Genomic DNA, 15,173 nt, shown 5'->3' with positions numbered 1-15,173 from the left:
GAAGAGGGGCGTGAAGGAGATGGGAGAGGGGCGTGAAGGTGGAAGAGGGGCGTGAAGAAGACATATAATTACATAACTGAGGTCTGATTTTGTAAATGATGCTCTGATAAGTTGTTTATTGTCTCAAGATCAATAACTAAAATGAAACAATATTAACAAAACGTGATATATTTTCTTCATTAAGAGATTTAATTAACTGAGTATACAGGATGGTGTCAGAATCCTTTGTTCATGGTATCCTCCTTGTTCCAGTGCTAGTAGGCGGACACAAGTTCCCGAGGAAAAACTGCCGTGTTCTCATAACTGAACCTAGCGGAAATCACACCCCGGTCGCGTTGACAACAGACAAGAGACATTTCAAGTTTTTCAGATTTTTTTTTTGTTGACTCGTGTCTCACAGAAATGGATAATTATTTAGTAAACTCAATTTTATTTTTTCTAATTTACTACAGCAATATATATATAATGTGTAAAATAACTATGATATAAGCGTTTAAATTGACATATCAACAACATCTTTACAAGTAGCCCGACCGACATATGAATAGGCTTCCGTGATATCCTCTCAAATTATAATCCTAATTTAACCTTGTCTAATTTAATTTTATAAATACATTTCCTTCTCTTTAGGATAAATTTAAATCAAGTATGTTTTATTGGGACATTAGGCTAGGCAGTATGATAGTGGGTTGGTTTTTTTTTTTTTAATTTTGTGAGATAGGAAAAAATAAATGTTCGAAGTTCGACTAAAATTCTGCCGCGCTAAAGAGTTGCCAAAGACTAGCCAGTTTAATATAGGTCAGATCGCTATGATAAGAAAGGCTAACTTATTTCCACAAATTTGTGATAAATAGGTTAATTTGCGTTTCGTTAGGCTGCCTTTATGACAGATAAGGAACTAGATGACTTTATTCTGGACTGAAACAAACGCAGTCTTTTTGTAGCGAGATATAGGTAAAATTCGATTACATTTGGTTAGGTTAGAATGGACTCGGGTTAATTAAGATTAAGTTCGGTTAGATTAGATGAGGGTTAGGTAAGGTTGAATTCGGTTACGTGAGGTTAGGTTAGGGTTAGTTAAGCTTAAATATAGTTAGGTTAGGTTGGTGTTAGTGTAGATAAAATATGGTTAGGTTAGGGTTTGGTGACATTAACAATAATAATATGACTGGTTACTAAGGTGAATAATACTAACGAGAAGGCAGACAGACAAAGTAAGGATGACAACTAGAATGCAATTGCTGAACAGTTAAGTTGAAGTAAACTGTTCCTTATGTAAGACAATACCGCGACATTATATTAATTTTACCTTAACAAGAAAAAAAAAATTAAAAGTCAATTGTTCACTGAGAGGAAATCAGGTAGGTTAGTTAACTTAACACTGAAATAATTTATGACTCATAGTACTGTACTCGGAAAACTAAATTGCAAAGGGCGATGACTCATACTTAATATAAATGTCAAATATTATAACACTTGTACAAAAGACAGTGAATTTTAACCTTCCATATAATGTTAATTAATAAAAACCCTAAATGCAGTTACCTAGACAGCAATAAAGGAAAAAATATCTAAATCCCTTCATTATAATCAAAGTTTTAGATTATAAACAAATTTAAATCCTTTCGTTTCAAAACAAAATGAATCATATCCCCAGCAGAGAACAACCGACCACAGCAATAAACAGATGCAGGGAGGTGTGGTAGGCTGGGCACACCTCGACACCAACTGTGATTTAACAGCTTTCACTTGGTGTCCTCCTACTTCACCACGCTGAGCCTGGTGCCCTCTTACCTGACCCTGGTGCCCTCTTACCTGACCCTGGTGCCCTATTACCTGACCCTGGTGCCCTCTTACATCACCTAGCTGAACCTGGTACCTTCCTAGGTGAACCTGGTGCAGTCCTAGATCAAATGCCCTTTTTAACTAAACCTAATGCCCCCCTAGCTGAATTTGATGCCCCTCTACATCACCTACATAAACCTAGTAATGCCTATAGCTAACACATCCATCTCTTACGTCAGATATTTACTAATTTGCTAAGGATAACTCTCCGGGTAGGAATGAGAATATTATTTATAACCCCTTTTTACAGTAAGAATATAACTTCGTGCCTTTCTTTACCAATAAACAGATTATCTATGAATTTAAGAAGATACAGAATTATTATGAATACTATCTTAGCCCCACAACAGCCATATTTATTGATAGTTCAGCTAGACATAAAGTAGACGCTATTTACGATAATATTTTGTTTTTCTAAGGTCAAATATCAAATACTACAGGGTATATAATTTGGTTTATAATTAGTTATATTTTCAGCAGGTTATAATGAGATCTGACTTGAAAACAAATAATATTTCCACTCAAAAAGGTTAAAAAGATTTCTAAGCTGTTGGACCATGAGTGAGTTAATCAATTTTGAAAAGATGAATCATATTTAGAGTATATTATATTTTTTTATTAATAACATAATATAAACATTTATTTAATATTAATGAAACATATTATGAGTGGATAACTGGAGTTTGTTGAAGATTTAAAGGTCTCTCGCAATTGTCAACATTTTTAGTGTCTTCGCGCAGCTGGTGAGACGAAGGCGGCGTCCATGCTTTAAAGTTGATCTATTTTAGTGTTTGTGAGTGACAATTCAGTGACTTATATGCGAGAATTTACTGTTATAATACGAAGTAACTGATACGAGGAAGAGAAACGATTCCTGAAGTGTTTGAAAGTTTTTATTAAAGAAAGAAAAAAACAGCCAACATGGCCAGTCACTCGAGAACTGAAAATGTAGTGACTTCATTTTATGCTTAAAGTGACTAAGGCGAGGTGAAGATTTAGTTCAGGTAAGCTTTAAATATTATATAGTCTTGTTTTGATGTAAATAATTTGTATAATTTGTATAATTATTCATTTCAGCTGTTTTTCATTGACAATCTGTTTGAAAATACCCGGTTTTCACAAAATAATGAATTGAACTGAAAGTAATCAGCGTACAAAACTGTCCTTAAACACCGACATAATTACCGAACTGCTGGCGGCCGCGAGTCGTATATTAACTGTTTTGTGAAAGTAAGTGCAGATATACCTGTCAAAATAAGTCTTTATCAACTGGTAGTAGATATTGATGTAGTTAAATAAACCATTCCAGTATTCTACTTTACAGTACAGTACTCTGGGGTTTATTACACATCGGAAACTGTACATGAACTTTAGGAAATGATTTTGTATCCATATTATAAGAAAGGTTTAAGTAAAAAATAAGCTGCTTCCCTTTATTTAACACTGTAGCTTGAGTGTCTTAAGGTGTGGAAATAAGTAGTACGGTATGTAGTAGTTTGATTCAACTCACAGATACTCACAGATGATCTTCTGGAAGAGGCTCACGCCTGTGACTCCAGCTCAATAGCCTCTTCTCTACTCAGACGGTGGCTGTGTGTGGCGGATATTTGTGCCCTAAAATTATATACTTGTTGATTTTTCCAGTATTTATCTAATTTTGCTTCAAACTTTTCCACCGTCTCCACATTCACTACCCACTCAGGTAACCCATTCCAGTTGTTGACAACCCTACTCGGGAACGAATGTCTTCTGAGATTTAGCCTCGCTCTTGTTTTGTAGATCTTTGAGTTCCCCCGGGTAGTGTCAGCCTCCCTCATCTGGAACATTCCTGCTGTACATGCCTGGTCATATGCCACACACTATCTTGTATGTTTCCACTTGGTCCCCACGAGACCTTCTGTACGCCAGTGTCGGTAACTGTAATTTCCTTAGTCTTTCATCATAAGATAAATCCTAGATCTGTGGTACTAGTTTGGTAGCCCTCCTCTGTACATTCTCTACTGCTTCAATATCCTTAATGAGATATGGGCACCAAATTTGATTAGCATACTCAAGGTGTGGCCTAACCAGAGCAGTGTACAGAGCCCTGAATATAGGTGCATCCAGACGAACAAAAGTTCTTCTAATAATTCCCACTATTTTATTAGCCTTGTTGATTTTCTCAGCTAGATGGTCAGAGAACGTCAGCTTATCGATGACTACCCCCTATATCCTCTACAGTGGTCATCTTGATCGTGGTGTACATATGATATCCATGGTCAGCAACTTCTGTTCTTCCTATCCTCATGTATTTACTTTTTTCTGGGTGAAAGTTCAGCATCCACTTCTCAGTCCAACCCCTGATCCCATCCAGGTCCTCCTGCTGCATGTCACAATCCTCATCTCGTTCTATTTTCCTAAAAATCTTTGTGTCATCCGCATATAGATATACCTCACTGTCGTGTTTAATTGCCTCAGGCAGGTCATTGATAAAAAGGACAAACAGCAGGGGGCCGAGGACAATGATCCAATACTATATACAGTACTTAAAAGAAAAATCAGCTTTAGTTGTAATTCTTAAATAAATATGTGGCGGATATTGACTGTTGGGGTAACCTAACCTAACCTAACCTGTAAACATTTAATAAAAGGATTTATAAAAAAAAAAAAAATAAAAGGCACAGTATGATTATTATTGAGAGCAAACTACAGACAGACTGGTATTCATTCATAGAGACTTTGGTTATCAATTGGACAGTGCAAGTAGAGATCAAAGTGTTTTACATTGAGGGTGCAGATGTACACACGAGTCTTCCATATTTAATGAACTAGTAATTGTGTTAATGGACATAGATAATTGTATTGTAGTTATTGACGCTGACTTAAAAAGAGGGATATATATATATATATATATATATATATATATATATATATATATATATATATATATATATATATAAAGAGAGAGAGAGGAAAATAAACCACTGTACTGAATAAACAAAATGCTTTTAAATTTGTCAGTGATTCATAGGTTAGGTTGGGTTAGGTTAGGTTATTTGTGCAACCTGTAACGAAGAATTAATTTTAAAACATATATCTGTACTTCTGATTTATCTGAAGAAACGCTAAGTGTATTTTTTAATTACCAGTTCATTAAACGAAATGATTTGAACAAGACTAATGGGAGGCGGGAAGCTGGTCTGTTATGAATGTTGAGAAGTTAGGTTTATTCCTTTCAATATTACTGTTCTCATGTAATCTCTAGACATAGTATTCAGCAATGTTTTTTTTCCCACTCTGTTGGTATAAGTCATGTTTATCTTCGCTTCAGTTTATTATAGACTTTGTGTTAATTATAGAGGAAGGTCTGGATATACTGTATAGGTCTTCAGCACGTACAGTGATTAATTTATCTAAGAGAGAGTGTCTATAGTTTTAGTTCAGTTCCATAATTTATTTCTATTGCTAACCTGTTCTCCACCTTAACCATTTTTATTTAAGTACAGCATAAGGTAAAACGTTTTCTATGGAAGATGTAGATGTTTTGGTTTCGTTGAGGTCCGTTTTGGGGGAAGACTTTTATAATTATGTTTCGCTTAGAGACTTTTAGGAACTAGTGATGAACTCTAGGTATATTTTTTTCCTAGGAAATTTAAATATAAATGACTAGTATGATTACTAAATTTAATTAATCTTACGTGGCATAATTTGGGTATATTTTGGTTCTGAGAAGAAACGACGTTAAAATGAACCAGATCAAATTTCACCATTTACGTTATTACCACCCATTGTTTTTTATGCTTTTGTCCAGATCTATAAAACCGAAGCCTTACTCGTGACCAAAGCCGGGTCCAGTTATGACCAAGTTATTTACTAGCATCGTGCAGTACACCGTGTCTTGGTGGAGCCGTGTGTACCTTTCACGTGAGGTTAGGAGCCGCTACTAGTTTGTGAAGCGCACCTGTATTTTCTTTGAGCTGATTAATCTAGGTTAGGTTGGGTTAAGCTAGGTTAGGTTGGGTTAAGCTAGGTTAGGTTGGGTTAAGCTTGGTTAGGTTGAGTTAAGCTAGGTTAGGTTGGGTTAAGCTAGGTTAGGTTAGGTTGGGTTAAGCTAGGTTAGGTTGGGTGAAGCTAGGTTGGGTTAAACTAGGTTAGGTTGGGTTAAGCTAGGTTAGGTTGGGTTAAACTAGGTTAGGTTGGGTTAAGCTAGATTAGGTTGGTGTTAAGCTTGGTTAGGTTGAGTTAAGCTAGGGTTGGTTGGGTTAAGCTAGGTTGGGTTGGGTTAGCTAAGCTAGGTTGGGTTGGTTAAACTAGGTTGGGTTGGGTTAAACTAGGTTGGGTTGGGTTAAACTAGGTTGGGTTGGGTTAAACTGGTTGGGTTGGGTTAAACTAGGTTGGGTTGGGTTAAACTAGGTTGGGTTGGGTTAGCAGGTTAGGTTGGGTTAAACTAGGTTGGGTTGGGTTAAGCTAGGTTGGGTTGGGTTAAGCTAGGTTGGGTTGGGTTAGCTAGGTTAGGTTGGGTTAAGCTAAGCTAGGTTAGGTTGGGTTAAACTAGGTTGGGTTGGGTTAAACTAGGTTGGGTTGGGTTAAACTAGGTTAGGTTGGGTTAAACTAGGTTAGGTTGGGTTAAACTAGGTTAGGTTGGGTTAAGCTGGTTGGGTTGGGTTAAACTAGGTTAGGTTGGGTTAAACTAGGTTAGGTTGGGTTAAGAGGTTTGGTTGGTGTTAGCTTGGTTGGGTTGGTGTTAAGCTTGGTTGGGTTGGTGTTGCTTGGTTGGGTTGGTGTTGGCTTGGTTAGGTTGGGTTGCTTGGTTAGGTTGGGTTAAGCTTGGTTAGGTTGGGTTAAGCTTGGTTAGGTTGAGTTAAGCTAGGGTAGGTTGGGTTAAGCCAGGGTAGGGTGGGTTGAGCTCGGGTTGGTTTGGTTAGAATAAGTAAGCGTTAGGGAAAGCTTAATTAATGTTAAGTTATACAGGTACTGTATTATGTTAAAATGAGGTAGGTTAGATTAGATAATTTTCTATGTTAAGTTAGGTTAAGGGCATGTTAGGATATAAGGATGGTTAGGTATAGTTTTAAGTGAAGCCATGGCAGGTTAGGTTAGGGTCCATGTTCGCAATTATTAGTCAGTCCTGAGAAGATGGAGGTTTATTAGGTGAGGCGTTAAGGTCACTGATGTATCAACGTAGTGAATAAAGTCAACCAAGGTGTGGCTCTGTGATACACCTGGGTGGTTGAGGTGTACAGTAGGTAATTGTGTTTTATTTATATATTTTGTCATAAACTCGTATAGTTTTTCTTGAAAGGATTTGTTTTGTGTTACTTATTGTTTACTTTATTTCTTTATTTTATTACTTTTATTTATTACTTTACTTTATTACTTTACTTTGTTAATGTATTACTTTACTTTGTTACTTTATTTCTGTATATTATTACTTTACTTTGTTAATGTTTTACTTTACTGTATTACTTTACTTTATTACTTTACTTTATTATTTCACTTTATTACTTTACTTTACTTTATTACTTTAGTTTATTTCTTTATTTCTTTACTCTATTACTTTATTTTATTACTTTACTTTATTACTTTAGTTTATTACTTTATTTTATTACTTTATTACTTACTTTATTACTTTACTTTATTACTTTAGTTTATTACTTTATTTTATTACTTTATTACTTTTACTTTTGTTACTTTATTACTTTAGTTTATTACTTTATTACTTACTTTATTACTTCACTTTATTACTTTAGTTTATTACTTACTTTATTACTTTACTTTACTACTTTACGTTGTTACTTTATTACTTTAGTTTATTACTTTATTACTTACTTTATTACTTTACTTTATTACTTTACTTTGTTAATGTTTTACTTTACTGTATTACTTTACTTTATTACTTTACTTTATTATTTCCTTTATTACTTTACTTTCTTTATTACTTTAGTTTATTTCTTTATTTCTTTACTCTATTACTTTATTACTTTGCTATTACTTTATTTATTTCTTTTATTTCTTTACTCTATTACTTTATTACTACTTTATTTAGTTTATTACTTTATTTTATTACTTTATTACTTTACTTTGTTACTTTATTACTTTACTTTGCTACTTTATTACTTTACTTTATTACTTTACTTTTATTTACTTTTGTTACTTTACTTTATTACTTTACTTTGTTACTTTATTCTGTTTATTATTTTTATTACTTTACTTTATTACTTTACTTTGTTACTTTATTACTTTAGTTTATTATTTCATTATTTTACTTTATTACGTTACAGTTGAGGAAATGAGTGTGGTCGGGTACAGGGCTGGTCAGACTACCTCGTTTTGTACTGAAGACACAATGTGTTGTAGCCCCACTGCCTATGGGATCAACTTTTTCACTTGTTATTTTTGCTGAGGTTGAGCACATTAGTTTAATTGCCAGGTGATGGGAGGAGAAATATTGACACACATATAAAAACAGTAGTTGTAATAGATGCAACAACGGTCACGATATATTTACAATGAGTATGATATATTTTTAAAGAATTATCGTCGGCGTTTAAGCAGGTGTCATGGTTTAATAGTCGCCCTTTTAGGATATTGAGCCTTGGCGTCCACTTCACCAGGAGGTCAAACTATGTAATCAGGAGCGGCGGAACATATCACCAAGGACGCCCATCTTCTCCTTCAGGTCATACAGCAGCACGCGGAGGTCCTTCCTCGGGTACTGGTCGAGCGGGTAGAGTGTGGTGCAGTTGTTGACGGTGCTCCACCAGGCGGCGGGGCTGTAGGCGAGGGTGGAGGGCTGGTGGTCGTGGTGCAGCTTGTGGCAGAGCTCACACAGGGGAGGGTAGTTCATCACCTGCCAGTACCGCCGCCACAGGTGATATCTCGCGTACTGTTCAGGAGACTCTGCCACGCTGGACAGAGGGCGTGGGGGAGAGCGGGGTTAATAACTGTACTCACTAAATGATATTGAGAGCACATGAAGATTAACCACCACAGTATATTTCCCTTGAAGATTAACCATCCTTGCATTAACCGAACGCTAACTTTTTATTTATTTTTTATTTATTTTTTACGAGTTAGCCCACCCGGACACAGGTCACTGACCCACATCGGGGCCTGGGGGGCGAAAATGTAATAATAATAATAATAATAATAATAGTAAATAATAGTCATAATACAGGTAATTCATAATAAATAAAATTCATGATAAAACAAACAAAATAAAATAATAAAATAATGCTGATAATAATACAGTAACTGTAATAATAATAATAATATTAATAATAAAGAACTATAAATAAAAATGAAAAAAAAGATCAAAAGTGTGAAACAATATATGTATGTTGTGTTGTCAATGGAAAGAGCAACAATTGAGACCCTGCAATTGTGTGTAAATAAACAGACCACATATATGGCAGCAGGGTCTACCATTAGACAACACATTATGCTTCCAATATCTTCCCAGGCAGTAGTACCTCCCTGTTTGGTAGCTGCCTACTACCTACCGTCCTCCCCCTGGTAGCATTAGGGGTTTAATCGTCAGTTGGGTGCCTAACCTTCGGGTGATCCTAATTGTGTTCAATACGTTTCAAACAATCGATAAGTACAGTAAGGGAACGTGGCTACTATAAGGCCAGGATTAGCGTCATCCAGTTTAACATTAATATGAGTTATTGACATGATAGTACTCTAGTAATGATGTACTCAGCGGCAAGATCACGGCAATAGTTAGATAAAGGAGTGATAGTTAATGTATTTACCTATATTGCCTTTGTATACTGTAACGTTGCCTGTATTGTGAGGGCGTGAGACTGACCTGGTGAGGAGGTTGGCTAGCTGGCGGGGTGTGAGGTGTGAGGCATCGAGGTAGGAGTGAGGGGGCAGGAAGTCGCTGTAGAGGGCGCCACCGAAGACGACGGGGACCAGGCCGTGGTGTAGCGGGTACCACACCTGACGGAGGGAGGAAGGGGTGTTAGTGTAGCCTGCAGGTAAGGTGTAAGGGAGGTACTGTGAGCACTTTATTATCACCTGCGTCTTGCACCCTTTATGCATGCTAGTCCTCATTTATTTATTGATTCACTCGCTCGCTCAGTCAGTCAGTCAATCAGTCACTCACTCACTCACCTAACCTAACCTAACCTAACCTCCTCCCTTCACCTTCTCTCTGATGTAGTCGACACACATGTTGTTTTCAAAGGCCAGGTAGAACTTGTAGTTGGGCCCTAGGACTTGCTCGTAGCAGTGAGTATCCAGGTGGGTCTTGCCGCACGTTAGGTTACCACAGGTGCCGTACACGTCCAATGTACTTCTGCAGCTCCCTCACGTACAGTTCTCTACCTGGGGGCAGTGAGGAGGCGAGAGTTGGTAGCCATTGTATGTGTAAACGGGATACAGGAAATATACCATTGTTTACTCGAGTCTCGCTCTATAACTCCATGCAGTAACACATGACAGTATGGTCAGTCAACAAGAGGTAGCTAGGAAGGTTAGGTGTCATGAGAGGGTTAAAGTATAAGTAAGGTTGTATGGTATCTACCAGATAGAGTATGACAGTGGGAGACCATCCATGAAGCCAGTTTGGGTCGAGTGAGGAAGGAGGACCAGTTGCCTTCAGCCTCGAACTCCAGCTTGCCTCCTGGTACTACACCGCCCTCGAGCGCCTTCATGTATGCACGGTACGTGACCCCTGATTTGTCCAGCAGGCCGGGGCGGGCAGGTCACCCTCACCTGGAAGTCACAAATCCATTTTGGTGATAAGTTTGGATTTAATGTTCGTGAAGAGAACTAGATGATCACTGAAAGATTGTACAGTGATAGGGCGACACAAAAGACATTTAGAGGAGTGAAAATGAGAAACTATGAATAATAAACATGACACCTTTGTTTACCTCTTATGGACCTGAGGCCACCATAGAGTAGGAGGACATCTGACCTCCTGTGGTAGGTGATGGTCCAGTTGAAGAACCCGGCACCCGTAGACCTCATGTTGTCCGCTAGGCCAGCCTTGTTGAAGAGACCGGGAGACTCGTGTGTCAGCCAGATATACCGCTGGTGGGGTTGTCGAACTCGTGGTACCTTGTTTGGGTGGAAGTCGAAGGCGTGGAAGATAAGGGCGTCAGCCTCGGAGACCTCTGAGGTGTCGCTGGTGAATACAGTTAGCAGTGGGGCAGCCGTGTAGCTCAGTACGGCTGCCGAGGATATCACTCCAGCTTTTTTTCTGCCCGAAGAAATTTGTGTAGACGAGAATCTTCATGGGTGACGAAGAGGTGTTGTGGTGGGTGACGGGGCGTGGGTGGTGGGTGACGGGGCGTGGGTGGTGGGTCAGGGAGGGGGGTCGGCCATTACTCGTCAACCTCTGTGTCTCATTCTCTGATGTGTTTACCTTATCACCACTTCTCATCTTCACTCTTTTAGCATCTTTCTTATCTCCTCTTCTCTGTATATCACCTTTCGTTCTCCTGGTTATATCTGTTGTTTTAAGGGTCTCATTTGATGCCTTAACACCGTCGATTAGGTTATTAAGTTTCGCAGAAGACTTCAGCCTCCTGTTGTGTGAAGCTATTACTCTACCCATGAAGGCTTTTATTAACTGGTATTCCATCTTTTCCAGCAGGCTCTCGGTCTTCTTGCCCTGTACGAGCTTCACATTAAGAGACTGTTTACTTTCGCGTATCACCGTTCTGTTGATGGAATGGTGTCCCTTGTGGTCTTCTGTGTCTGATTGTGTACTAAAAAGAGTGGTGCAGCAGTAGAGGAAGAGAGAGACCACAAGAACGAGGAGACAGGCTTGGCAGGTGCGTCTCTGAGCCACCTTCTGGAAGATTGTCCTGCCACCTAAGGGGACATTCCTGTTTGTGGTTCTCCGCCTCATCCACATCACACAGTCTGACCCCCTGAGCTGCACCATCGTCAACACCCTCGTCAGTTCAGTCTTAGTGCGGGGGGGGGTGTCTATGTGGATGATAAGGGGAGTGCTTATCATTATTTCTCTCACCTGTGTTTGTTTTTTACTGGGGGACTTTCTTAGATTTTTGTTGTTTATTTTAGATTTTATTTACTACTGGTTATTGTGTTGTGTTTATATTTATACACTTATTGAGTTCACTTCTTGTACACGTCCAGTTAGATGGTCGTGTTAGTTGCTGTACAGTGGCTGGTGGTGTTGGCGCCAGTTGGTGGAGTGCTTCACTGGCTCTCCTTTATGACCGGCAGGCCTCTCATGGTGAGCCTATGGAACAATGTAGAAAATAGGTTTGAGGTTTGTTTATGTCATAGATGCCATATAAACAGTTCTAAGCGACGTAATGATCATGTAGGTTATGCAAGAGATAATATGGAACACACACACACACACACACACGATATATTACCAAATCGCCTCCTCCATCTCTCCCTCCCTGTTCAGCCGTGTCGTGACATACATACGGACCATGACTTAGCAATCTGTTTCATCAGTGGGTAAGAGAAGGGAGATGAAATATTAAATGGGGGGGATTTTGTGCCACCAAGTTGTCAGGAGTGTTGTCATAATGTGGTGAGAAGGGAAAGTGTGGCGGGACTCTGGGGTCTGTGTAGCGTGACTGGTGGTGACATACGTGGGAGCAGTTCCACACCTAGTGATCATAAAGCTGATTTACCTGGAGATTAGACACCCCCACTGTACAGTAGTTCGTGTGATGATGGAACATTCTAACGTTAATGTAATGTGAATGTTAGAATGTTTATATTTTTTTTACTTGTTTACAGTGGACCATCACTTGTTCATACGAGTACATGTGTTTAAGGAGTGATTTACATGTGCCTTAGATTTGAGTACAGGTGTTTAATGAGTGATTACCTGTTTTATAGCTCCAATTTAGGTACAGATGTTTAATGAGTGATTACCTGTATCTTGGGGCTTTTAATTCCCCAAATTGAGTACAGGTGTTTAATGAGTTATTTACCTGTGTCTTGTGAGCTAATAATTTCTACCTCTAATTTGTAGATCTTCCACAGTATTATATATTATCATCTATGAAGAAGAACCCGGGAAGTGAATGTATGTTATGAATCAGATGAGTAGTTCTGCTCTCACGTGATGCTAAGTGCTGCTGTTAACCGTGTCATGATAGTTTCCACACGATACAAGTTATCATTCACTCCTATCTAACCTCACTAGATGTTCCTCAGTTTACCTCACGGATAGGTTTGGTTAGGTTAGGTTAGGTTGGGTTGGGTTGGGTTGGGTTGGGTTGGGTTAGGTTAGGTTGGGTTGGGTTGGGTTTGGTTAGGTTTGGTTAGGTTAGGTTTGGTTAGGTTTGGTTAGGTTAGGTTAGGTTTGGTTTGGTTTGGTTGGGTTAGCGTGAGGATGGTTGAGGTCATTTAAGCTAGGGTGGCTAATCTTCACGTGATCCCAATGATGTAAAGGTATACAGTTGATGATGAAACAACAGTGGCAGAGTGGGACGAATATCACTTCAACTAATTATACAGTAGTTACTGTAGTTAAGCTAAATACAGGTCGATGGTCGTTACAGCGAGACACAACTGGTCCATGTTACAGAAAGACCCGTACAGTGTTCCTCGTTACCTGAAGAATGTTGGAAATGTAGCTACTTAACCAGTGCTTATACTTAGCATCAGAATTATACCTGAGATTTCACCTTTAATTAGATATGTACAGGTAACGTCATGTAAATTGATATACAGTGATTGGGTAAAGATTCAGAGCCGTTTTTGTCCTGACTGGTCATAAGTGACTGTATCCAGTAGGAAGAGTCTCAGTGTAGTTATATTGACTGGTGCTATTAAAAGACTTGGTATATTGTGCTTTAGCTACAGTTAACCAGTTAGATATACAGTCTTAGGTCTCCAGTCATGTTGGATATTTATTGTACGAACGTTTGTGAGTCTGGACCGTGTATAGTGGAAGTTCTCTTGTGTTTTGGAACTCGACAACAACACCCTAACTTAACCCTACGCCTACCTAGCCTAACCTAACCTAACCTAGTCTAACCTGACCTAATGTACTCTAACCTAACCTATCTTAACCCAACCTCATCTCTTGACTATATTTTGTGTGTGTGTGTGTGTGTGTGTGTGTGTGTATTAATAATATAATAATTAACGGTTTATTGAAAGAGCTTGGCAGCCAGAAGGCTGAAAATATACAGTTTCATATTGGGAATGGGTTACGAATTACAAATAATATACAAGTAACATAAGTGACACAAAATGACATATAATAACTTAGATGGGGAAAAGCTCAAACTGCAGTTCATTTCAACATAGTGACAGTGTAAGGAGCAGTGTTTACTGGGAGTGAATACACTGATTTATTACATGTTATTGATAATTTTTACAATGGTTGGGACTGGGCTGTTCTTAGGGGATCAGTTCATTGCGCATGTGGGCTAGATGCGGTTGTGGTGTCGAACAGCAATTCTCGGACAAGGATCTCAGGTGGTAGTAGGAGCCGGTGTCGGGGATGGGGTGTGTGTGTGTGTGTGACAACTCTTTTCCCCCCTTGCCTATTAAATGGAGGGTTAAACCATCGTCCTTAAAGGGTTAAACCATCGTCCTCAAAGGGTTCAAATATATTCATCAAAGGGTTAAATAGGTTTCTTCTCAATTCTAGTCTGTTTCTGTGTATCGTTCACGTCGTGGCGTAAGAGGGTGATAAACTGATGATTGAGGGAAGAGCGAGGTATTAACGATATACACAATGTGCTTCGTCACTTCACTAACTATACAACTGCGCATTACATCATTTTACCTTCAATTCCGAGCACAAGTCCAGCTGTTGCTTATAATGTCACTTTACATTACCTGCACCTACTACAACTGACGGTGATTTAATGGTACACACCGTCAGTAAACGCCAGACAGGTACGCCGATACAGATAACGAAGGCGTGATAGGGATAATATCCATTACTTACCTCTGATACATGTTTTGTTATGCTGTCGTGGTGTGGAATGATGATATGACACTATTTTATGGCGGCGTCCTGGGAGTAGTTCATCTTTCTTCTTATATGACAACTGTGTGATGGAGTCTCTCTCTCGGTGGGTCGTCTGCCTCCGGGTGCTGAGGTAGAACTGAAGGTGAGGAGAGGAGGTTGGGTGGGTGTGGTTTCTCTCACGCTCCTCCACAGACTGACGACGTTTGCCTGGTCTGGCTACCCTTCACTCTATTGATGTGGAGGTGAGGGAGGGAGGGGTGAGGTGAGGGACGGTGGTGAGGGATAGGGGTGAAGACAGAGGACTGATGAATGAGGGAGAGAGGGGATGTTGGATGAAGAATACTTAACAATCTCCTCCATCTCCCTCCCTCCCTCACTGTTCATCAACTCCAACACCTCACACTATAAT

General features: G+C 39.0%; 1 protein-coding gene across 2 annotated transcripts; it reads right to left on the bottom strand.

Annotated features, from left to right (window-relative positions):
* Nucleotides 1–8,285: 8,285 nt before the first annotated feature.
* Nucleotides 8,286–14,971, bottom strand: LOC121876935. 2 transcript variants are annotated; one of them, XR_006090851.1, is made up of 3 exons: nucleotides 14,741–14,970; nucleotides 9,638–9,771; nucleotides 8,286–8,732 (listed from the first exon to the last, which is right to left on the bottom strand). XR_006090851.1 is itself a non-coding variant. In XM_042382513.1 (2 exons), the coding sequence occupies exon 2, from the start codon at nucleotides 11,801–11,803 to the stop codon at nucleotides 10,937–10,939; it is 867 nt and encodes a 288-aa protein (XP_042238447.1). In that variant the 5' UTR covers nucleotides 11,804–12,049; nucleotides 14,741–14,971; the 3' UTR covers nucleotides 10,713–10,936. The 2 variants fall into 2 exon arrangements, 1 of the variants encoding a protein (XP_042238447.1); XM_042382513.1 differs by lacking the exons at nucleotides 8,286–8,732; nucleotides 9,638–9,771 and adding an exon at nucleotides 10,713–12,049 and having other exon boundaries at nucleotides 14,741–14,971.
* Nucleotides 14,972–15,173: the final 202 nt, after the last annotated feature.

The sequence above is a fragment of the Homarus americanus genome, unplaced genomic scaffold, assembly GCF_018991925.1.
Source record: "Homarus americanus isolate GMGI-L3 unplaced genomic scaffold, GMGI_Hamer_2.0 scaffold10478, whole genome shotgun sequence".
Classification (NCBI taxonomy): Eukaryota; Metazoa; Arthropoda; class Malacostraca; order Decapoda; family Nephropidae; genus Homarus; species Homarus americanus.
This window is presented reverse-complemented; position numbering and strand designations above follow the sequence as displayed.

Excerpts from the sequence above, each read along its gene's own strand:
- LOC121876935 (XM_042382513.1), bottom strand. The coding sequence starts at position 11,803 with ATGATAAGCACTCCCCTTATCATCCACATAGACACCCCCCCCCGCACT.